General features: G+C 43.8%; 1 protein-coding gene across 2 annotated transcripts in view; it reads left to right on the plus strand.

Annotated features, from left to right (window-relative positions):
- Positions 1 to 25,750, plus strand: part of plxnb1b (plexin b1b) — a 102,169-nt gene that overhangs the window by 66,913 nt on the left and 9,506 nt on the right. For both annotated transcript variants that reach the window (XM_080424851.1, XM_080424852.1), the window contains 24 exons: positions 181 to 309; positions 646 to 746; positions 2,138 to 2,270; positions 3,481 to 3,637; positions 5,961 to 6,069; positions 7,210 to 7,318; positions 7,828 to 8,847; positions 9,278 to 9,412; positions 9,978 to 10,106; positions 10,484 to 10,577; positions 12,774 to 12,940; positions 14,492 to 14,643; positions 15,166 to 15,271; positions 15,693 to 15,829; positions 16,058 to 16,234; positions 16,338 to 16,530; positions 16,720 to 16,962; positions 18,595 to 18,774; positions 19,055 to 19,203; positions 20,746 to 20,846; positions 21,985 to 22,202; positions 22,398 to 22,576; positions 22,960 to 23,026; positions 24,940 to 25,086. In XM_080424851.1, the coding sequence (XP_080280977.1) occupies positions 181 to 309; positions 646 to 746; positions 2,138 to 2,270; positions 3,481 to 3,637; positions 5,961 to 6,069; positions 7,210 to 7,318; positions 7,828 to 8,847; positions 9,278 to 9,412; positions 9,978 to 10,106; positions 10,484 to 10,577; positions 12,774 to 12,940; positions 14,492 to 14,643; positions 15,166 to 15,271; positions 15,693 to 15,829; positions 16,058 to 16,234; positions 16,338 to 16,530; positions 16,720 to 16,962; positions 18,595 to 18,774; positions 19,055 to 19,203; positions 20,746 to 20,846; positions 21,985 to 22,202; positions 22,398 to 22,576; positions 22,960 to 23,026; positions 24,940 to 25,086 (4,332 nt within the window). The remainder of the gene's footprint in view (positions 1 to 180; positions 310 to 645; positions 747 to 2,137; positions 2,271 to 3,480; positions 3,638 to 5,960; positions 6,070 to 7,209; positions 7,319 to 7,827; positions 8,848 to 9,277; positions 9,413 to 9,977; positions 10,107 to 10,483; positions 10,578 to 12,773; positions 12,941 to 14,491; positions 14,644 to 15,165; positions 15,272 to 15,692; positions 15,830 to 16,057; positions 16,235 to 16,337; positions 16,531 to 16,719; positions 16,963 to 18,594; positions 18,775 to 19,054; positions 19,204 to 20,745; positions 20,847 to 21,984; positions 22,203 to 22,397; positions 22,577 to 22,959; positions 23,027 to 24,939; positions 25,087 to 25,750) is intronic.

Genomic DNA, 25,750 nt, shown 5'->3' on the forward strand with positions numbered 1-25,750 from the left:
GTATGGACGAAAGGGGGACAGACTTTTATGGCTGGGGCCTAAGGACAAAGTGACCATGCCCATGTATGGAGAAAACGGGTACAAAGCCTCATGTAAGCCAGACCCCCTGGGTCCGGCAAAAAAGGAGTCCTGGTCAGTCATGTGTAGTAATGTATGTATGTGTGTGTGTGTGTTCTCCAGGTGTTCCTCGGTCCTAATGGTGAGGTGGAGGAATACTCTGTTATCTCCATCCAACAGAACACGGCTATCAGCTCTGACCTGATACTGGACCAGACTGAAGAGCATCTCTTCATCATGACCTCCACCATGGTACAATACACTCACATACATACACACAGATTCTACATAACGCATTCCTATGGCATTGTATTTGTTTCTGCATTTGTCTACACACATTTTTTCAAACGTTATGGCCTGGTATTATACCTATATAGTATAATATTAGTCTATGTAATACCCCAGATCATGAACTAAACTTTAGAGACCATACCATAAATATATTCATTCTAAGTTCAGTTTTGATAGCTGTAAGTGGAATGATTTCAATTTCAATTTTGCATGGTTCAGTTTCAATTCCTGGGCTTGGTAAGAACTCAACATGTCTCATGAACATGGCTGAATAATATTGTGTTGTTGTCGTTACAGCTACAGAAAAGGCCTGTGGCCGAATGCCAGCAACACCTGGACTGTCAGTCGTGTCTGCTAGCCTACGACCCCTATTGTGGATGGTGTGTCCTGGAGGGAAGGTGAGCTCACCGTTAACAACTACAGCTAAAAACTCCTTGCAGCAGTACAGGAACATTTTGTGAAAAGTCTTAACAACAACAGATATGTGTAGAGCAGCTTCACCAATTATTGTAAAATACAATTGAAACGTATAGATCAAATATAATAATAAATAAATGATAATAAAGCAGAATAATACAGCAAAATCAAAAAAGATGTATCTGTTTATATTGTGCTTAATATCAGCTACTGTTGGGAAAAGAACAGCACTGTTGAGAATTACATACTCCGCAGAATCTTTTTTGCAAAGCCAAGAAATGTCCAGTGGCACAGCATCTGCCAACATGGAAGTTGTTGATGCATGCGTGCACGTGTTTCTGCCAAGTTCCCATAAAAAAGACTCGAGTCTGTGCTAATGGGATTGTTTTTGACTTCTAATGAAATACATTCACCCTCCCATCTGTCTCCTCCTACCTCTCTCCTCTTTACTTGCACCACCTGTCCCCTTTTTCCTCTCATCTCTTTATCCATCTCTGCTTTTGAAGTTGCGACTATGTAGCTAGAGTGCACCACTGAAAGTCCGTTGGTCTGTCTGTCCAAAATGTTCAAGTGCAAACTGAGAGCTGGGTGCAGCCTATCACAGATGATCTGCTTGTTTATTATTTTCTTCCATTGTTGTTGTGTCCTACCTCACCTTTCTCCTGAAAACCTAAATTAATTTGATTTTTCTTGATTTCTTCCATTAAACTTGGAATCAGTGCAGGCCATGCTAGGATTTGTAGATGCATAATAGATCATATTGTAGATCATACTATGTCTTGGCCTAATATTCTAGAAATCTTTAGAGAGAGACAGAAAAATATGTCTGAACTCTCTGCATAGGGACTACTACACAACATGATGACATGTGTCTCAGTTTGCGGTGGCACTTAAAGTGATATTTTGTAACTGTTGCAATGTTTTGACCCCCTTGTCCTGACCAGTAGGGACAGTGGGCTCTCCTTCAACAACTATCTTCAACCACACACGCTCCTAAAGCTCTTGCCAACTTCTGAATGCTGCTCCCATGTTTACGCTACTTACGCTCTATTGCTATTGTTTTAGTTTTTTTTATTAGATACACCAGCGACACAGGAGGAAGCTGACTGTCGGCCACTGTTGACATTTTTACTGAGATCTATGTGAATGTACGCTTTGATTGGTTCGGGTGTGAATGACTTTGTTTAGAAAAACAGAGATGAAAATAAACTCGGGCAGAGTCCTACAGTAGGTTTTAGAATATAGTATGGTGCTGGTTTTCTCTCACAGAAACTCTTTCTATGATCGCCACGGATTAAGCATGACGGTTATGAACTGGTACTTCACACAGCATAGCAAAATGCATAATCGTAACCATGAACATATCCTCCAGGTGCGTGCTGCAGTCAGAATGTGGCCGTGGGTCTCAGGCAGGACAGTGGCTGTGGAGCTTTGACATGGAGCAGCAGTGTCTGGCCGTCCAGGACCTCAGCCCCTCCAACATCAGCCGAGAGGAGAGGAGAACGGTACGGTTGCAAGGACACTCACAAACAACTCGCCCGACTCAAGAACAAAAGTTTTGTCTTTCATTTTACTGATCAACATAGATGAGTAAAAAAACAAGCAACAATGCCTCTGACCTCAAACCACCTTCCCTGAACCCCGCATGCACACAAAGCCCTACACTCTACCCTGTTTACCTAAGAATGGATAAAGAAACATAAAGATGGAAGAAGATAAAGCAGTAGAGTTTTTCACCACTTTCTGGAAAGTTAAATGTGTTCCTTTCTAAATTTGCTGCATATTGAATGTTCATATTTCGAATGAGGGTAAATTAAACCAAAATATGAGCCTTCTGTAGTCCCTGTTGAGTTTGATGAAGTCTTCCTCAGTGTGAGTACTCATGTTGGAGACTAGTATCTCTAGTTGCAAGACAAATCCCTGGTTATGAATGGAATATATAAAACATGAAGAAACACAAACATTCACAGTATCAGTATATTATGTCATGTGCGTGCCCCCCCCCCACCACCCACAGATCATCTTGGAATCATTCTTATACAATTCACAGACATATCTGCTGAGGTGGGATATTTAGCCTAGGGCTCTGTGTGTGTGTGTGTGTGCGCGTGTGTTTTTGGTTGTTATTGTTAGGTGTCAGTGAGTCAAAAGTAGATAGTGATCAGAGTGTCGTCCTGGCCTGTCTGGATGTAGTGAAAAATACAAAGCTTCAAAAGCTACAAAGCTGCGTTATGGATAAGCTTTAGAGACGAGGTAGATACTGTACAGTAAAGAGGATAAGAAAGAGAATAGAGCAGAGGAGGACTTGTTTTTAAAATGTGAATTGGTTGTGAAGTTAACGTGATTAAAGACAATTCAGCTTAATTTTGGAAATAAATAGTGGCGGAATTTCTCAGTCTCATTTGAATTACGTATTCATCTACAGTAGATTCTGATGCTTCTAGTACTGATCCGAAATCAGCTTTTTAACTGTAATTAATGAATAATAATTATAATAATAATGTACCTTTTTATTGAAAGGATAAACCCCTTGAGATGTATCATCTTGTTTTCGAGGGGGTCCTGATGGATAGAATTTGGACCATGGTTCAGAGCCTCTTTAAATCTGGTGAATTCAATAAAAAAAAACATGAGTACTGTAGCTCTAATGTGACCTATGTGGTCTGTTAATAATCTCCCCCTCTCTTTCTCCATCCCTTCCTCTCCGCACTCCAGCTGTCTCTGTCCGTCCCAGGCCTCCCCGTGTTGGAAGCCGGCGAGACCTACTCCTGTTTCTTCCATGACAGCCAGAGTCCCGCCACCATCACCGAGGCAGGGCTCACTTGTCCCTCCCCGGACACCCACAGGGTGCCCATGGTGCCGCCGGGACAGGGTGAGTGCATTGTGGGACAGGGGGAATTTAATAGCGGGATTAAACTGTGGTTCGGGACTTTGTTGGTAGGATTTGGGTGCTTCCCTGTGATTCAGCTTTGTGTGTGTGTGTGCATGTGTGCGCATGTCAGTCTTATCAGTCTGTGTATGCATGTCTGTATCTGCCCGTGTGTGTGTGTGTGTGTGTGTGTGTGTGTGTGATAGTCCATGCCTACCAACTCAGCCTCTGTTCTCATCAGTGGTGTAAAGTAACTAAGTACATTTGTACTTGAGTACAATTTTGAGGTACTTTTACTTTACTGGAGTATTTCCAATTGTCTATACTTTTACTTCTACTCCACTACATCTCAGAGGCAAATATTGTACTTTTACTCCACTACAATTATTTGAAAACTTTAGTTACTAGTTACTTTCTAGATATAAATGATTACATTATGAAACATACATTAACCACTTTAGCCCTATTTTATACCTAGGCTATTTGAAAATAGCCGATCTACAAGCTCACAACGCGTCACAGTGTGATGTGTTGTGAGCTTGTAGATCTACAAATTTCAAACATTTTTGTACTTTTACTTTTGGTACTTCTAAATTGCAGTATTGATACTTTTAGTGAAACATTTGAGTACTTTTTCCACCACTGGTTCTCATGTAGGTATGCAGATGGAGCTCCTGGCCCAAACCTCTTTCATAGGTTAGGTTAAACAGCAGGGGACTAATCTCTTGTTTGTGACTAAACGGCTACAGTACCCAGTCATTACATTCACGGTGCTTCTTTATGCAGCAGCAGCAGCAGCTGCATGCCTCGGAGGCGGCATTGGGCTGGTTAATGGTGCTGCAAGGTCAGAACAGCTCAGTGGTGAAGGTTAAGTCATTTGTTTGTTAGGGAACAAGAAGTATGTAAAAATACATAATGGTACGTCTTTATCCAAATCTCTCTCTCACTCTCTGACACACACACACACACACACACACACACACACACACACACACACACACACACACACACACACACACACACACACACACACACACACACACACACACACACACACAGTGTCTTCTCTCTCTCTCTCTTTCTCTCTCTCTCTGTCTCTCTCTGTCTGTCTCTCTCTGTCTGTCTCTCTCTGTCTCTGTCTCTCTTTGTCTTTCTCTGTCTTTCTCTTTCTCTGTCTGTCTGTCTGTCTGTCTGACTGTCTGTCTGTCTGTCTGTCTAACACACGTGCACTGCACACACAGAGTTGTATGATTCAACTCTCTTCACATGATCCCGTACCAAAACACCTTTCTCCACCCCAACCCCCCATCTCACTCTGGTTCCCATGTGAGCGCTCACATTGGTGTGTCAGGCCTGTTATGGTTCTCAGGCTGCAGGGTTAGGGCCAGGCAGCCTGGGGGGTATTAGCTTGTGAGATAGACACACAAGACAGAAGACCATCAGATCCCACAGGCATTATCTAGGGATCCAGCCAGAGCTTACCTTCACTAAAAGAGGGTTAGGACGGGCACTGACTTAATATGGGCCGGAGACACAGCTGATTGCCTCTAAGACACTGGTTGGCTGATGGTTTTGCAAAACAGGCGCCTCACGTTTTTTCCCCATGTGTTTTTGATAATAGAGATTTTTTTATATATTGGCAACAAAGATTATTAATATTTTACGTGACCTCCCGATTTTACATTTGGACTATTTTTTTTTATTGCAGAATGAGACCTCCTGAGATTAAAACAAACAATGGTGGTTTTTGTCATTGTTGTCAGTGGACAAAAGAACACATTTAAAGATGCAGAGACTTTATTTCAGCAATATTGACTGATAAACTACAGGTAGTGAGTTTTGTCTTCACAATAGTTGTGTGTGTGTGCACATTTGTGTTAATGCATGTGTGTATTTATACACAGTTCTAATAGACATTTAATCTCTATATGACACGACTCCAGAGTGTTCAACATGTGGTCAGAATACAGTAGGCCTGCCGAGCCATGAACTCTGTTCTGTTTACGTCTGGGCTCCTTGCGGGGCGAGTGCACATGGTCTTTATTAGGGAGGGCTCTGTGTTTTGGCTGTCCAGACAGCCAAAAACCTTCTCCCACGTTCCCCTCCCCTCTCTGTGTTTTGAAGAACACCATGCTTCGGGACAGCCTCTCCTAAGACTTGATGTGTTTCGCGATTCTAAGCAGATAAGCCTGGTCAAATATTTTCAGGGCCAGTTTGTTAGGCTCTGTAGCTAAATAAAACAATGTTAAATTTGTATTTAATTAAATCTTTTCTCTATCTCTCATGGTTTGCTCTCTGGTTGATTGTGTCCTCTTTCTCTCTTCAGATTTTGTCACGGTCACCTTGTCGGTCCGCTTTGGTGATGTCATCGTCACGGAGAAGGATTTCACCTTCTATGACTGTACAGCTGTGAAAGAACTGTCTGGCAGCATGCAGTAAGTCACGGCACATGATCTCGCTTACCTTTTCTTTCTTCTTGTTTGTTTTTATGCTTCTGTATCCCATATCGTTCAATTTCCTGTGAGCTGTATTCTGCATACTGTCCATTCCAACCATGAAAACCAAAGCAAAGATTGACACAAAACTTGGGTGACATTTCAGGGGAATTGACCAACAATTATTAATTGTAAAATGGCTATTCATCTGGGCTAATCCAAAGAGTAGTTCTATAGCCTGTATGTGGTCCTTCTTATCTCCTGTGCTGTGTTTTCACTCAATTAACCCATTAAGGTTACTGGGAACGCATCTGTGTCATTTTTAGATTTCTTTGGCTATTCAAAAATAGCAGATATACAAGCTCATAGCGTGGCACCAAGTGCCGTGCTATGACCTTGTAGATCTGCTATTTTTGAAGAATCTTGTCATTTTTTGCAATTCAAATCTTCTTCTGGGGATTCTACAAATGTCTTCTAAATCCTAACGGTGTTTTGAAATAAACGTATGTTGCTATATATCTGTGGTGCTCACACTTTTTCATGTCAAGGACCCCCAAAATGATTTGTATTTGGCCGCGGACCCCCATCTGAAGATATTTTGTTCCAGGGACCCTTCTAGAAGCAAAGATTTGAGTTAAAGTTGCTTGAGTTGCTTGAAAAAATATATATATTGAAAGATTTGCCAAAAAAAATATGATTTTTCCAAAGAATAGCAGATCGACAAGCTCGTAGCGGGGCACCAAGTGCTAGCTTGTATATCTGCTATTATTTGAATAGCCCAAAGTATAAGATAATGGTTACAGCTAAAAATCTAAAATGACACAGTATGCGTTCCCGGATTTAATGGGTTAAAAGCACTGTCCTTTCTTACCACTGGGGGCAGATTGGTAGAAATTTGATTATTCTGTGTGGCATAAAATACCTCTATCTCTCTTTCCTTCTACCTACTGTGCTTTCTCTTACCTTTAAAAAAAATATCTTGCATATAAAAGACTGTGCCTCTGTCCGTACCTCTGTAAACCTGGTCTTTTCCCTCCGTCCCTCTGTTTTTGCAGGACTTTACTGGAGCAATATTATTTTATACTTGACTAATAACCTAAGGTGATATTTGACACGCTACCCTTTCCGTCTTATTTCCAGTTGTCGTGGTTGCGTGTTGAGCCGATGGGGATGTAACTGGTGTGTCCACAAGCACTCGTGCACCCATAAGCCCACTTGTGAGGAAGGCGTTATCATTTACAACCAGCACGTAAGTTTATAAAATAAGATCAAATGATCAGTGTTAAAGCAGTAAAGAACTGACCTTAACAAAACAGGTTTGTACAATTAGATATGGGCTACTCCCAAAATCCAGTTTTGATTCGAGAGTAAAATTCTCAGTTTTACACAAAATGCACGAACACGACTATATAGCTACTCACATGTCTCTGTTAGTCGCCTAATACTGTAGAGTAATGAGAACATGATAGGTAGATGTGTATATTCAAAGGTTTACACAAATGTTTTCACTGTGCCTCATATTCCAACGCAAGCATACATCGTATTTAACAAATAATCACCCCCATTTAGCCTGTGTGGTCATGTGCATGAGTCATAAGCGATGGTAACACGATAACGCCAGGCTACGTGTTTCACATCGCATTTGAGTTTCTATTTGAGTTCAGTTGTTTTCATCATTTTCTTTAGCAGTTTATTTTTTTATTTTGGTCTCACCCTCTCCACCATGTCTTTCCCGCCCCCGCAACCCCCCCCCCCCAGTTTAAACTTCCCACCTCAGCTCCTCCCACAACCAAAACCATTAAAGTTGCTACGACCCCCGCAGCGACAACGGTCGCCCCAACAACCACCAGCACAGTCCCTACCACCACAACAACAACTACAACTACTGCCATGACAACAACAACCAAAGCCCCTACGACTGTAGCCACCACTATGGCTACAACAACAACTCCCATACCCACCACCACTACCTCCTCCACCACCACCACACAGCTCACGACCACCACACCTGAACCCACCACGCCAACCACAACATCTCTACCCACCCAGCCTCCTACCACCCTGCCGCCCACCACGCTGGCACCCACCACGACCCGGCTGCCCGTGCCTGAGGTTGCCACAGGAGAAGAAGAGGAGCATAATAAAGCAGAGGAGCTTGTCATGGCACCCGAAACCGGAAGTGAAACCGAAGGCCCTGCCGTTACGCCGGCTGACACCGAGGTCGCCGCCGACACAGAGTTGGCGCCAGTCACGGCAGCAATGGACGACTCACAACTGTCCGAGCCAGACGCCGTGATGCCCCTCATGATCCCAGCCCCCGAGGAGTCTGCCCCTCTGGAGGTGGTAACTGCCCCCCCCAGCAGTGCCCAGGAAGCAGAGGAAGGGCAGAGCCCAACGGAGGCCCCCCTTGAGACCACCCAGGGCTTCTCGGGCTATGCCCTGCCCACCCCCTTCCCTATGGGGGAGCCGGCTGAGTCGGAGCCCGACTTCAACCTGGACCTGACGGAGCCCCCTACATCCCTACCCCGTCAAGACGTACAGCTCCCCACCGAGGCAGCTGAACAGGACGCCGACCCGGAAGTGCTCCTTCTACCGAAGGAGGAAGTAGAGGGCAAAGCCGAGGCCACCTCCGAGGCGGAGAATGACACCACGACCTTCTCGGCCACCGTGCTGTCGGGCGACGGGGAAGTTGAACATGCCCCTCCTTCCTACCCTCGTCTGATGGACGCCGACTCAGAGCTGGACTACCAGTATGACTCGGCAGATGCCCTCCTCCCGGTGAGTTCCGGCCCTCAGCTGTTCTCCGCCTTCCCAGCTCTTGACTGGACTCAGTTGTAAAATCCCACCTGAACCGCCGTCTGCACTCGCTCCCTTGCTTTTCCTCTCACCGTCTCTCAACTGTGTTGTTGTGTTTTTTGGCTTCTGCTTTGGACACAAGAAAGGTCCCCTCACCAGCAGTGGTTGAATTATTATAATTTTTATTCATGTGTGAACGTTTTATTATTTAATGGCCCATGTTAACAGTTCAGCCATCATGTTTATTACTCACTTAAAAAGGCAGTTTTCTTTGAGAGGGTTGGGATGTTTCTGTGTGAATGACAAATTTGTCTGGCTGTGCTGTGTGTGCAGTGCAATGGCTCTCTGTGTGTGTGTGTGTGTGTGTGTGTGTGTGTGTGTATAACATTGCTGCTGTGTGTCTGGACCACAGGGTGACGAGGGCTCGCTCGTTAGCTGGGGATCCTCAGCTTGTCCATGTGTGGAGAAGGTCCAGGGGTCACCTCTGTTACCTGTCAAAGTTGAAAAGAAGATCACTCTACTGGCCCGCAACTTACATCTCTATCAGGTAATACGCACACACACATCAATTATAATAATTTCATTCATATAGCACTTTATTACCCTGGATCAAAATATTTACATTTGTAGAATCATTCATATAGCACTTTATTATCCTGGAACAAAATATCTACATTTGTCGAATCCCCAGAAGCAAAGATTTTAGTTAAAAATGTTTGCTTTCAAAAACATATATATTCAAAGATTTGCTAAATGTTTTCCGATAAAAACAAATGGAGGTCTACAAGCTCCTATGAGCTTTCAAAAAGTATAAAATAATGGTTATAGCAACAACAACAAAAAATCAAAAATGACACAGTATGCGTTCCCGGATTGAATGGGATAAACACAAATACGTATAGCAAAATGTAATGCACTCCCATTTCCACTCACGTACATACACATACACAAAATCCCACATGTGAAGCTCAATTTATTATACCCATACGCACAACGGCGGTGTTGTTAGTTGGTGAAGATCCGTTGTGCGAGTACAATAAAGTAGGCATAACAGATGAACCTACATCATTGAATGCGGACCAGTGACTCTTCCATTCCACTGTGGTGTTCAGGACGAAGACTTGAGCCAGGACTATGAGTGTGTGTTGGTGATCGAGGGGAGGACAGTGGTCGTGGATGCCTACGTGGAGACGGATGAGATGAATCCATCCCTCTTTGACATCACCTGTCAGCTACACCAGGTCTGCGTCTCATAGTCACACGTAATCTCATACATCAAATTATTAAATTAATTATGCTGTCATAACCAATATGGGAATATCCTGCCTTTGGTCCAAAATGTTCCATTTCTGTTTTTGGTAAGACATTATCATTGCTCTGTATTTCGGATAACATCACATGCTTTGAAATGTTGGTATTTTGAAGGCAATGTGAAAATCTAAAAACAATAAACCTTAAATCAATCAACAATTTTTTTTGTACCTGCCATCGGACCTGCCAATATTAAAATACATTTGTGCATTATTAAAATCATCAGTGTTAATTTAACTCCAAGAGTAACTCTTGGAGTTAGATTAACAGTCCAGATCTGACTGTATGGTGTTGTTTGTTTGTTCAGTACTCGTACACGGCTGTGGTGGAGGAGTACAACGCCATGGTGTACGTGAAGAGGAGGGACACCTTCCATGTTGACAGTGCTCCTGACCTCTATGGTGAGTTCTACACTGCATGGCCGACGGTGTTAAAGGTTCTTTTTGAAACTGTGGTAACGAGGCTGCCCGTCTCGTAGTCCTGGGTTCCCAGAAGCTGGCATACCCGTTTCCTGTTCTGGTTCAGTTTCCCCATAGCTTCGTTTGATTGGTTGGCAGCAGATTTGAACAGGAAACGCATATGAAGGTGACGGGTATGCAAACAGTGCAAACAACCAAATCAAAGTGTTCAAGGGGAGAATGAGATAGTCAGAGTGGAAAAGGGCTGCTTTTAAAGCCTTGAGAGCACTGGGCCCAGGTGCTCTAGATCAGAGCTGATGGACTCCACCTACCAAGTACCTGCATCCACAACAGACAAGCACTGGCAGGCCGGGAGGCCATCACAAGAGACAGGAAGAAAGGGGGAAATTACATGCAATGCAGGCAGGCATGACAACTTGTCACCTTTCGTTGAAATTATCAGTTGTGAATCAGAGATGGATCACCTACTGTACATGCAGAACCGATGAGAAGCTGTCTTTTGGGAGGGGGCACTCAAAGTGAAAGAGTGCTACATGTCTACTCAAAGTGAAAGAGTAATGCATGTCTAGTCTACTTAAAGTGAAAGAGTGCTGCATGTCTACTCAAAGTGAAAGAGTAATGCATGTCTACTCTACTTAAAGTGAAAGAGAGTGATTCATTCGTTCATAGAGTGGTCTGGTGGTATGTCCTCTCTGAGTAGAAGGCTGCTGTGTTTGGAAGCATGTGAATCGACTGTCAACAAAAGCAGGCTGGTTTACATTCAGAATGAGGGATTTAAGACAGTATGCTGCATTGTTAGTGAAGAAGGTGTATGCAGGGATTAACTGCAATTGGAGCTGGTCAAGGCTGCAATTGGAGTTAACACATTGAGTGCCAAAAACGGTCCGGACCATTTTTCATAATCCAAACGAGGTGTGCCAAAAACGGTTATAACCGTTTTTGGAAAAAAATATTAAAATCCTTCACAGCACCAGGAGATATCATTTTTCGAAGATTTAGACTTTAATCCACTTCCTGGTTAACTTATGGCTTCAAAAGCCTGTATCTCGGCTCCTGTGTACTTTTTTTTTACTATGTATTTTTGACTATTTTCGACTATTTTCAACTGGCTGCAACTATGGAACGGATTACCGAATGTTTTTAATGTTTTTCCCCCGATTGTACGAGACCTCTATGTGTGTAATGAGGGGATCACCGTGAGGACGGTGATCACTGAAAATATTTTGTGACTACTTGAAAAAGGTTCAAAAATGGTTAAAAATCCAGGCACTGACTGTACCCTGTTTTAAAAAAAAACTGGCACTCGGATGTGTTAAAGGACAAGGATATGCGAAGTTTTCACGAAAATACGTGAAGCAAAAGGTAATTCAAGGTGCTTTCAAATGCAAACAAGTGCAGCCATTATTTGCTGGCACATTGCAAAACTGACTTGGACAGTTAGAAAGTCTATCTATAATGTCATAATGACACTGTAGCCAGCAGCCTTCTACCCAGAGAGGAATCACCCCCAGAATGGGTCTGTCTTTTCCCTCTCTTCACATCCTCCTTCTTTTTCACCCCTAACCAGTTTGCATGCCTGGAAGTTCTCTGACTAGAATTGAACTGGGGACATCGAGATTATTTGGTCATCGACTGGCACGTTCGCTTTTTCCCTTTACTCTTTCTTTTCTCTTTCTATGCTTTTCAGTTGTACTGTACTGTAAAAAAACAAACAAAAAATACCCAAAAGCAACATGCAGGTTGAGCTGCAGCCAGGAGCACTGGCAGCTGTGTTATTACTGTGGGCTGTAACACAGTGTTCCGTGTCGTATACTAGTGGTTGTTTATCTACTGTCAACATATGGATAATGTCCTCCGCTCTGCGCTTCCCCAAGGACAGAAAGAACAATGACTTGATACATTAACACACACACACACACACACACACACACACACACACACACACACACACACACACACACACACACACACACACACACTCTCGATAGTCTCTGTCTCACTCTTTCTCTCACCTGCTTATTATTGATCTTGCTCTTTCTCTCTCGCTTCTCTCGTGTTGCGCCTTCGTTCGCACACAGCGCTCCCACTTTCATACACACTTTTGCTCCCGGTTCAACTACTTTCACTGTATTCACCTATTGTGTTCTAATCTTGCTTTTTTTTACCCCCCACTCCCAGTGACTCTGTACAACTGTACAGTGGGGCGTTCTGACTGCAGCCGCTGTCACACAGCTCACCACAAGTATGGCTGTGTGTGGTGTGGTGGTGCCCATGCCAGCTGTCTGTACTCTGACTCCTGCAGTGAGCCCATAGAGAGGACCTGTCCCGCCCCGGTCATACACACCGTGAGTACCACTGCTCTGACACAGCACCCTCGCACCTTTTCACAAGTGCCCTGCAGTCTCTCTAAAGGTGGCTGTTTTCCGTTTTCACCTAAAAGGTGATTATGATACTAGGCGCTCATAGTCCGGTGATTTCGGTTAGTAAAAACAGAGAGATGTGCCGAGGTGAGCGGTGAGTCGCTTATCACCGCGGCTCAGTGACGTCATGTCTCTGAGCCGTGGTGAGAGGGTGATCACCGAAAATGGTAGCATGCGCCCCCCTTAAAGCGTAATTCAGACCAAAGATTTGCGATGAAGTTGAAATAGGTTTAAGCCCCATATATACTTCGGCATGTCGGTGGCGTGTGCCGAAAATAGCCGATCTACAAGCTCACAATGCGTCGTGGATGGCATGCAACACTGTCAGTCGACGGGGCATAAATTAAGCATTATAATGTTGCATTAGTCTTACTCCCCTCAAGTATGAGGTTCATACAATAAAGAAAAACAGTGACAACCCAACAAAAGAACATTTACTAAAGAGTGCTACATGGGTGATGTCTTTCTGTTGGCCAACCCTGTATGAAGTTACTTCTGCTATGGCTTCCCACCCCAGATTTCCAATGGAACGTTTTTTTAATTTTGGGGCTTTTTGGTAAATTAAGAAAATAAGCTCTGCAATCAACAAAGACTTATGGTATTAACAAGTTAATAGATAATCTACACAGATCAACATACTTTCTTTGAAGCCAGAAAGCGGCTTAAAAATTCAAATTCAAGGTTGAGCTATTAACAGGTGCAATTTATGTCGTAGAACAACATGTAAAGGCTTATGTTAACCACAGACATATTTTCTGTATAAATCGAAAACGCTGTGTCTTTGGAAATCCAATGAGGGAAACTCACTTAAGACTGTACTACAAACTGTAGCACTCTATTGACGCAAGACTACTGACAAAGTATATGGACAGACATACAGGACACATATTAGTGCAGCATTAACATTGTAGAACATACTGCACATTCAGAGTTCACCAGCTCATGGGAAGTATTGTAGAATGTTAATGACAGTGTAGGACTAACATACATAGTACAGTAGACAGAGGGGACTAACATAGTACAGGGGAACAATCCTTGGTTGTACTGAGCACACTGTTTAGGCAATGTAGTGCATGAAAATATATTGCATAAGTAATATTGATTAGATAAGTAGTACACAGTAAAATCCTCCAGTGTTAATTCAACTCTGATAGTGTACAAATATAACTAAATCAGAGTTAGAAACGGATAAATGAACACTGAGGATTTTACCGTGTATTATTAATTATTCATTTATTTGAGGAATAAAGTGCCTTACCTGAGGACCTAGTTTATTAAAGCACTTTGTTTTCATATTGTTCCATACACATAAACCTATTTTTGACAATAGTGTTCCCAGCAACTCTCCAGCTCCATCTAGTTTCTGTTTACTTACATGGCACACGTACTTGTTCACTTTCTAGGTTCCACAGATTTCATTTGTATCATATATAGAGTTTTCCCCCCGCTGTAACATTGTTGTCACATCCCTTCTAGATTGAGCCATTGTCCGGCCTGTTGGAAGGGGGGACGGTTGTCAGCATCTCAGGCTCCAACTTGGGCCAGAAGGCGGAGGACATCCTCAACTCGGTGTCGGTAGCAGGGGTTCCCTGTGCCGTTATCCCCAGCCTTTATGAGATCTCCACCAGGTACACAGTGGTTGCTGCAGGTGTTGGTTAATTGGTTTGGGATTTTGTGTGGCTGTATTGTTTTTTTTATTGCGACTGACATTCAAAAGCCTACAGTTGTCAAGAGTTTTTATTATACGTTATATTCTGCTAATTTGAACGTTTCTGCACAAATTGATGGATACCTTCATGGGCTGGGCAAAATGACATGTCATTATAATGAATTCCATTTAAAATGGATTGTCTTGCTTCAGAAATGCATGGCCGTCAGTCTGGTTAAGAAGCTCTTAGTTTTAATTCCTGACATTATGACTTTTTGAAATGGCAAGCCCTTCATCCAACTGCAGTGTTTTGCGAGGGTGTTTGTGTGTAGCAGTGTGCACGTGGCAGAGAGTGAACGTTTTTTTGTATTTTGTGTTTATTATTAAGGTTTAAGGTACTTTATTAGTTACACAATACAGCTGGAAGCAACATTGCAAACAGTGACATTTATGTGACTGTTAAAAAAAAGAAATAGACATAAAAATGATTTCTTCCCTCCAGGATAGTGTGCCGGACCAAGGCTAGCGGAGGAGAGAAGATGGGCCATGTTTCTGTTGAGGTGAATGGAGGAGGGATTGGCCTGTCCAGCCAGGAATTCAGCTACCAGGTGATAATTCATAACAGCATTAAGCCTGGTACACTACACACCATCAAGAAGTTGTAGGGCAGAGAGGACTCGTGGTTGCATGCAGGGGTGGATCTACCCAGACTGACGGCTTCCCCCAACCATATGAGATTCATGAATACGTTGAATTCCACTTTCCACTGGGTGCTGTGTGTTTTGAGCTTGTAGATCTGCTATTTTTGAAAAGTCCTAGACCACCGATTAATAATGTATTGAACGATATTTTGTCAGAAAGTGCAAAACTTTCAAATCAAAAACTTTGATTTGATTAAAGTTATATTTGAGGTAATTTAAACGTATAAGCAAACGCATCAAGACAAATCACATCAGCTGCATCATTTCTGATACAGATGTTGTCAAATAATGGCCCTATTCTTGATCCATCTCCCCTGCTCCCCCATAGGACCCCTTTGTGATGGGAGTGTCTCCAGAAAGAGGGCCCAAGGCAGGGGGCACGTCTTTGACAATCACTGGCCGCAACTTGCTGACCGGCCGCCCCACAGAGCTGTCTATCACTGTGGGAGGGGTGCCCTGTACCATGTAAGTCACAAAGACAATATGTTGTATGTGCAAAAACATGCAACAAACACGTACAGTATGTTATGAACACACCTTCTTCACCAAACCTACAATACAATTTGAAACATTTCTCACATCTTTTAATCATCCTCCTCTCTCTCCTCTACACCCACTGACCCACCCTTCCCTCCATCTGTACCGCTCTCTGCCTCTCCATTACCTCGACCTGTCTGACCCCTGTTCCTCCAGGCCATCTGGGGTGCAGGAGGCCAGCGTAGTGTGTGTGACAGGCAGCGCTAATAGGACAGGAGCGCACCGTGTCACCTTGCACTACGGCAACAGCCAGCGGCATCTGCACACCTCCACCTACCACTACACCCCCAATCCTAACATCACCTATGCCACGCCCAACAAGAGCTACCTGGAGTAAGTGTGTGTGTGTGTGTGTGTGTGTGTGTGTGGTGATGATGATGATGTTTACATGACAACAAAATGTAACATTCAAATCCTTCCCTTCCTCTGTGTGCAGCGGAGGACGGCAGATCTATGTAACGGGACATGACCTGGATGTGGTTCAGGAGCCCAGGATGGTGGTGAGCGTCTCTCCTTACGAGTCCTCCAAGAGGAGGAAGAGGAGGAGCAGGGCCGGTGGAGTGAGGAGGCAGACCAGAATGGTGCCTGATCCCACGTGTCCTGAAGATCCACTCTGCTCTGTCAAGCAGGTGTGTGTCTTTCTTCTAGATCAAATGTTAAAATTAACAGCTAAATCAGCTACATGGCTCTGTCATGTTTCTGAAGGTTAGTTTCTCATTGCGCAAATTCACTGTTATTTTCATTATTTACTCTTAGAAGTAGCAGCTTTAATTCTACCATACGACTGCTTTGAAACTTGATATTTTTCTCTCTCTCAGTTCGGAGAGCGTTGTGAGGTCAACTCTTCCACCCTGATCCTGTGCCGCTCGCCCATGGTAGACTCATCCGTGTGGGGGTCAAAGGTCACGGTAGAATTCCTGCTGGACAACCTGCACTTCGACTTCAACAGCCTCAACCCCCAGGGCTTCACCTACGAGCCCAACCCCAAACTGCAAATCCTCAACGATCAGGAACCGCTCAAGGCCTACCGCTACAACCCTGGCAGCTTCATCCAGCTAGAGGTAGGACCACAGGGAACAGGAAAGACTATCCCAGAAGAACGAGTGTTAGAATTACTCTGCCATTTCTGAAAATAATCTCCATTTATCTATTGTATGAAGTGCATTCAAAAAACACCAGCTACACCCATTTTCTCTGTATTAATCGCTGCAGGAGCCTTCCTCCTTACACTAGACAATTAATACTACACTACCCAGAATTCCAAGTTCGAGCCTCACAACGTTCTCTGACTTGGGATAGGACAGATTCTTCCTCACCAGCAGACTTGTACTCGGCCAGAGCAGTGGCGCCATACGTTTGCCTGTGTGTCTCGTCATATTTCGCTGTGTACTCAAGTTTGTACGTACATGTCAAGCTCTGTTATTCAGCTTTACTCTGGTGATGTCATCTGATGTGCACTTCTCTGTAAAGTTGTGAAGCCAGTGTTGGAATCACAGCCATACTGTATATTTAATTCATTACTTGCATTCACACTCGTAGATACAGAAGTATAAATGAAGGACAAGGATGATCAACTGGAATGTTAGACTAGTTTTATCAAGGATTACATGTTTAGTCAATGAACAGGACAGTTGATTGATTGAATATTTTATTAGACAGAAATGTTAAACAGCACAAGTACACTTTGTCTAAAAGGATAACACCCCAAAAAGTCCTTGCGGTCTTGTTTCCTTTGGGGTCCTAGGTATTCAATTCATCAACATAGCACCAAACATTCAATATCATCCCAAATATAAAACACTATGTACATAGTAGAAAGGGGGGGGGGGGAAATGGGGGGGAGTCGCCTGTCTAAGGGAGAAGTGATAACTACCTCCCCCTTTGGCCTCCTGAAAGGTGAATTTTCAGGGCTGTTTTAAAGGAAGCCAGTGAACCACATTTTTTGAGGGATGGGGTCAGGGCATTCCACACTTGGGTGGCAGTGCTGTAGAAGGAGAATTTACCCATGTTTGTTCTATAGGTGGGTGTTACCAGATCGTTGTTTACGCTCCCTCTAGTATTGTGGCTGTGGGTGTCGCTAATTCTTTGTATTTAGTCAGATATGTGGGTATTGAGGGCATTGAGGGCAAAGTCACATTGACTATTTTGAAAGCCAATCCCATTTTCTTTTGTTTAACCCTGTCTTCTACCCTGAGCCATCCTAGGCTAGCAGTACGTGTACAGTATTTGTGGTAGTAGAGATGCATTAGTTGTGGTAGCAATGCTAGCAGTAATGGTGGTAGTTGTAATGATAGCATGAGCACTGTACAATTAGAGCTCTATAGAATAATAATAGTAATTTGCTCTGCACTCCTTTGCAGTATTTGTCACTGTATATTTGCATATACAGAAAAATGTGGCATCTGCAATGCATTTAACCCCACCCTAAGTATCAGGAGCAGTGGGCACTACTTGTGGAGGGCCTTGGGGAGCAGTTAGGGGTTAAATGTCTTGCTGAGGGACACTTCGACTCGTAGGCCAGCACAGGGACGCTAACCCGCGACCGGTCCCAGGCGGATTCTCTACGTCCACACTTAGCTATGGCCACCCCCAATAGAAGCAATAGAGCTTCTTTAAAAGTTCTATAAGTAAATCAAATTAAAATAATTAAATGTTCTTTCTCACACTCATATCTGACCCATCTCTGTCCACAGGGAGATAACTTGGACCTGGCCATCACTAAGGAGGAGGTGGTAGTGTTGGTGGGGGAAGGGGTCTGCGCTGTGAAGACTCTGACCAGAAACCATCTCTACTGTGAGCCCCCGCCCCAGCAGCCCGCTCCGGGCCCGCACGGCAAGAGACGCGAGGGCTCGGACAATCTGCCGGAATTTACAGTGAGTCCCACTATTACCAGCCCTCTTGGTTAGACGTACTGTGCACTCTTACAATTACACTGTCGGAGTTCAATGAACACTCAGGATTTTATTGTGTAGGACACATACTCATGTCAGAACGGCTCACTGGGCGTTTGTTTTGTCATGGTGAATGTAGTGGAAACCGGTGTTCACAGACATCACCGTTCAAAGTGCAAGCATTAGTTTTGGCGTGTGAAACCAGAGACATGTATTGCCTTTTTAAGCCTGTTTGCGTGTGTGTGTGTGTGTGTGTTTTTAGGTCCATATGGGCAACTTGAACTTCTCCCTGGGCATGGTGCAGTATGACAGCCTCAGTCTGGCCACCTTTCCCCTGGAGGCCCAGATAGGAGTTGGGGTCGGAGCCTCCTTCGTGGCCCTCATTGTCCTCATCATTGTGCTTATCTACAGGTGGGTGGATGGATTCTCTATCTATGTGTGTGAGCGTCAGTGTGAATGCACCGCTTTGTTTGACTATCAAGCACGTTTTGTACTTACAGTATAGAACACCGAAGTCCTGACGTCACTCGTTCATCCCCAGGTTTGCGGAAGTAATTTCTCTATGGAGAATAACATTGGGTCATCTTAGAATCGTCTCATATAAGAATTGTGGTCCAAAAATAAACACACTGTCCCGGCGTCATTGTCAGGGAGGAGGTTCTGTATCGTTTATGATAGTCAGTCACTTATATTTGATACAGTCTGTTTCTGGCGAAAATGTAACTAATTCGGCGGAAGTAACATTAGCGTTTTCTCACTGTCAGTTGATGCTTCATATCCATAAGAGTCAAACCGCCGGGGTCATTTGTTTATTTTTGGAACACAGTTCTTATTTGACGCGATATTAAATACGTCTATGGGATTCAGAACGGGGGTGGAAAACTGCGAACCAGGTAGACAAACAAAGGATGTGTAAATTACGTCAGACTTCGGTGGTCTATATAGTCTGTATTTACTGTTTTATTGTACTTAGAGAACTCACTTTTGAATCTGTGTTCGATAATAAGTTTATGAGTAGCACGGCTTTGGCAAAGTGTTTAGCTAGCTAAAGCTAGGTCACGGTGTAATGCTCCACCTCGGCACTCCATCTCCCAGGGGTCTAGCGCATTTTAAAGGGGAAAGACGCCCTTGTTGCTCCACTGATACTGACAATAAGCCACTCCGACCTACCTACTTGTACTTACAGTATAAAAGGCAGGGATACAGCAGAGGTCCTTGGTAGGCAGTGGTACTTCGTTAAGTACCATGTTATGCAAATTAAAGGACCATACCAGTGGTCTGATATGTTTTAGACAAAGCATAAAGGGGTTTGTTTGATGTTCTACTAAGCCATTGGAATCAGTTTATTTTATTACAGTGTGAAAATAAACTTGCAGAGATTTGAAACAAACCATCATTTTGTTTTAACGTGTTTTGAAGAGCGAATTAATTTGCAAAGTCTACCTGAAAATGGTCCATGGAAACAAAATTGTTTTTACGAACTAAATTCGAATGTCCTATTAACAGCACAATGTTGTTGTTTAGCCAACATTTTATTCAGGTCAAGTTCAGTAATATTTAATGACTCTGGAGAAAATGTAAACACAAAATATAATAAGATGGGGTCTAATAATAATGCATGGCACCTCACTGTTGAGCTCTATAGATTTCATTGTAAAATTAAAGCAAAATAATTCAAAAATAATTAAACTTGCACAAGACATTTGGCTCTGATCGTTCCAGTGGTTTGTGAGATTATCCCCAAACAGACTGACAGACCCATAGATGTATTGCCTCTTACAGAGCCCCACACTGTAAAAATAAAACCATTAACTGGAAAATGGTCTCTGTTTATATACAATTTATGACTAAAGCTGTGAATACACAATGACATGTGTTCATAAGAGTGCTTATTGCTATCGTTTACATAACCTCCTGAACTTTTTGTTTCCCGCCCCCCCACTCTGTTCCTAGGAAGAAGAGCAAACAGGCTCTGAGGGACTATAAGAAGGTCCAAATCCAACTGGAGAACCTGGAGACCAGTGTGAGAGATCGCTGCAAGAAAGAGTTCACAGGTACGGACGGAGGGGACGAGAGGAACGGACAGCGATATGGAGAGAAGGAAATTAATCTAACAGACAAGAAACCCGGGTGGGGGGGGGGGGTTACAGAGAAGGCCAGAAAAGGAAGGAGAGTGGAATAGAGAACAAGACTGTTTGTTTTTTCTCCCCGAGGCCAGGAGACCAACTTTGTTTTCAGACGGCCTTTATGAAGTTATCCCATTACACCAAACTTCCCCAATGAAATGTCTGCTGATCCCACATGGCTTTTCCGTGGGGGAGGAAGCCAGTTTTAATTTTAGCCTGTCATGACTGTCCAGTGTCAATATTCATCAGGTCCACACCACCAAACACTAACCCTAGAATCCTGTTTCAATATCAACATTCCAACACGCAAATCACAGAATGGAGTAAAGTTCAACAGGGTATATTAAGGTTGAATGGAAAAGGCTGGCAAGAACACAGAATCGGAGGGAAGTATAGTAAATGTAAATAGATATGGAGATGCAACCACACAGAGTCTTTTTGTAGGTAAACCATGAAATTACCTCCTCGGGTTTCCAATGGAAACTTTGCATCCGCTTTTGGATAAATGTGTTAAATAGGCTTAGTATTAATTAAAATGTTTTGTTGTTGATTGTTTTACATTTTTAAACCACACAATTAACTGCTTTAAAGTTAACTGGAGATATTAGCTGATTCTTTGTCGTAGAACAAAACATGAAACTCTTAGATTTATATTTTTAACCACAGACTTTACTTTCTGCATTAATCAAGAACGCTGGTAAAACAAAAAGACCCACGCACGGCGCGCGCGCGCACACACACACACACACACACACACACACACACACACACACACACACACACACACACACACACACACACACACACACACACACACACACAAACACAAACTACGCGAACACTCTGCCAGATTTTAGGGCTACAAACTGTAACACTGTATTGTTTGCACGATAATAGTCTGAAGCAATGCTAATGAGGCAGGGGAAACAACAGCAGATTAGTAAAACAGGACATTGTTGTCTGAATAGATTATTTGAAAGGCTACAAAAACACCAATCTGAAACAAGACTTCCTGTTTCCTAATCAAACTGCCTAACCCTTTATAACACACCTCCCCTCCTTGCAGACTTAATGACAGAGATGATGGACATGTCCAGTGACCAGGTTGGTTCCGTCATCCCGTTCCTGGACTACCGCAGGTATGCCGAGCGCATCTTCTTCCCTGGCCACCGGGAGTCGCCACTGAGGCGGGACCTGGATGTCCAGGAGTGTCGTCGGCAGACAGTGGAGCAAGGACTGGTGCAGCTGTCCAACCTGCTTAATAGCAAGCTGTTCCTCACCAAGGTACCCAGCTTCACCATTTTCACTATGATGCTGTTCTTCGCCCTTCACTCTTCTGGTGCAAACTCAGACATTTGTCAACTGACCACCATCTGTATCATTAAATTCATTGTTTACTTGAACAATATAATTGGGGAAAAATTCAATGCCTCACATCTCTCACTTTCTCTCCTTCCTCTCTCCTTCTCTTCCTTCCAGTTCATTCACACACTGGAGAGCCAGAGAACCTTCTCTCCCAGGGACAGAGCCTATGTGGCCTCCTTACTGACGGTGGCATTACATGGCAAATTGGAGTACTTCACAGACATCCTCAAAACCCTGCTCAATGACCTGGTGGAGCAGTATGTCGCCAAAAACCCCAAGCTTATGCTGCGAAGGTACGCAGAGTCGCAGACCTGATAAACGTACAGCATTATATACTGACTGCATGAAGTGTTAGCTTGGACATGCCACACACCTTAAAGTAGGCCAGTGATTATCAACAAAAAAATTATAATCTCTTACTGGGACCTCTACACTGAAATCCTCAGTGTTCATTTAAATCTGACAGTGCACAAATGGAACCAAATGGACTTGTAAGGGTTAATTTGGTCACATTGATAAACAGTGAAGTAGGACATTGATTATAGGTGCCAAGTGTGTTTGCTTGTGAATGTATTCTAGTAAATAGTATTTACTACATAAATATGATAGAACCTTTCTTCACAAAGTGTAATCTGTGTTTTTCATCTAACTTGGCGTTTGGTGTGTCTCTGCGCAGGACAGAGACGGTGGTGGAGAAACTGCTAACCAACTGGATGTCCATCTGTCTTTACGCCTTCCTCAGGGTGAGTTTGCACACTTAATAAACCCCTTTCCCACTCACATGTGAAGCAAGTAATGTACTGGTATTTTTCATTTTGACGTCCTGTGGAAATGGGCACAGATTTCGAATGCCGGTATATTTCATAGTGCCGATCTCATGGCTGCCCACCTTGTCAAACTTTCTGTAATGTTCTCGCACAGCTTCATTGGGAATGAAAGGTGTCTGTTTACCGATACCATCATGATTGTGTGATGCGTTGTGCTCATGTGAGTTTCGCGTGTGCGTGCGTGCGACACGAGGTTGCCTCCAACTGGGTTGAGAGAGAGTGTGTGTGATCCTGTCTGCCTGCAAAACTGTTCAATGAAACAGATGCTTCATAGCAGCACTGTTGGCCTAAGTAAGAGATTAGCTGAAAAATACATTTTCTACATACATGGAGATGGAGTGTCTAACTACGATGGTAGTTATTCAAGTGTAACTCGTAACTTTCAGTACATAAAGTTGTGACTGTAGCAGTATTAGTGATTAAATGTTCATTATTAAGCAACCACTGCATTGTTCGTTTGTTTTCTGTTTATAGACCATACACACACCCGCACACCTACACACACTAAACTATTTGGAACAACTGTCCTAAGTGAGGGAGTCCTTCTTTGTTCCTTGAAATGACTTAATTTGATCACTTAGTTTGACTTAATTTGATTTGATGAATTACTACTCCATTCAGCCAGGGACCTGTAAAGGCTGCAACACAGGGGAAATGTTTAAATTACTTATTTGTATAGCACTCTTCCAAAACAAGTTTACAAAGTGCTTCACAGCACAAACCCCAACAAACAAAGTTGTCCGCCCGGAGTGAACAACAGGCAGGAAGATACTGGCGCCGAGGAGGATACTGGAAGGAGTAAGGGAGTGGAACCTGTCAGCGGTGATCATCTTCATTGACTTCCAAAAGGCTTTTGACACCATCCACCGGGGGAAACTCATGAACATTCTCCGGGCCTACAGAGTTCCTGAGAAGATGGTTCAGATGATAGAGACAAGCTACAGCCAGACTCGAGCCAAGGTTCAAACTCACAACGGTGACACCAAAGACTTTGAGATCCTAGCGCGCGTCCTACAGGGTGACACTCTGGCCCCCTTCCTATTCATTGTAGCGATCGACCATGCCCTAAGACTCGCAATCAATTTACGCTGGTCCTGAGGAAGTCAAGGCGAGTACACCCCATCATGAAAACTGACCTCGACTACGCAGACGACATTGCCCTAGTCTCGGAAACAGCAAAGAAAGGAAGGGAACTACTACTAGCAGTAATAGTGGAGTGCAGGAAGATCGGCCTCAAGCTCAATGCCAAGAAAACAAAAGTATTGACAGTTAACACAGAGGACAAAACCATTGCCGCTGCAGACGGGACGGTGCTTGAGGCAGTCGAGGACTTCAAATATCTCGGGGCCTGGACTGCTTCAATGGAACAGGACCTGAAGGTCTGGAGGGAACTTGCCTGGATGCCCTGCATGGGATGAGGAGAGTGTGGAAATCAGACATGGGAGAAGACCTCAAGATGCGGCTGTTCGTAGCTTTCCGGGTGGAAAACTTAAAACTGTCACTTTTCAGGAAATGAGAAAATGAACCAGTGTAGTTATTATTTAGTTCTAAGCTGTTGTTATTGGTTCAATATTTATAAAACCCACAAACACACTTAACCACTTTCACTTTCAAAAAATGTCAACAGAAGCTCGCTATGCATGGCGATGTGACGCGGTGTGAGCTTGTAGATCAGCTATTTTGCTACTTTAGTGTGAGAGTTGCTAGCCTACTTTCTTTTTGGTTGACATACTTTGTTTTTTTTATTATCAATAACTAACAAATTGTATGCCATGAAAGAATGCTCCAACAACTCTAGCCTACTTGTGTGTTTGTGTTGTGGTGTACAGGACTCTGCTGGAGAGTCCCTCTACATGCTGTTTCGAGCCATCAAGCACCAGGTGGATAAGGGGCCGGTGGATGCTGTGACGGGCAAGGCCAAATACACCCTCAACGACAACAGGCTGCTACGAGAAGATGTGGAGTACAAGACCCTGGTAAGGAGAAGAAAATGACACGATTTAGCAATTCTGTGGCGAGTCTGGCAACCTGATTGAATGGTTAGGCCCTAATTAGGGCACATGCCACATGGGCTCTAATGCCTGACAGCGAGTCCCTGGTTCGGTCCTGACCAGTCGGACCATTTGCTGCATGTCACTCCCCTACTAGACTGAGAGAACGAGCCCAATCGAAGGTCTTGAAGGGCGGATCCAAACTCAACCGCCTGGATTTGTGCGGGGCTTCCTATTGCTTCACCAATCTATGTCCCCGCCTCCCCTCCCCCCCCCCCCCCCCCCCCGGGCCTGTGCACGGAGCACGCTGACGTCACCAAATTTAGAGCGACGCCCCTCTGCACTCTGATTGGTTAGGAGATAACAAGGTCCTAAGACCATCGTTCCTGCATGGCTCTCCCAGGCTTTTTTTCTTTTGTAACAAAAAAAAAAGCATGGGTTTCCGAGGCTACTCCCCTACTCTCTCTCCGCGTTTCCAGTCTCAAAGGCTCCAAAAAAGCCAAGAATTGTATTTCTTTTCTTTTTTATGAAAGATTGACATCATGGAGGGCTAATGGGCTTCAAGGACTTTTAAGGCTGTGAAAACTCAATACCCAGTAAAGTACAGAAACACAGGCAGATAGAGGCATTTGAACACACACACACACAC

Source organism: Gymnoscopelus braueri, assembly GCF_963280865.1.
Source record: "Gymnoscopelus braueri genome assembly, chromosome: 3".
NCBI lineage: Eukaryota > Metazoa > Chordata > Actinopteri > Myctophiformes > Myctophidae > Gymnoscopelus > Gymnoscopelus braueri.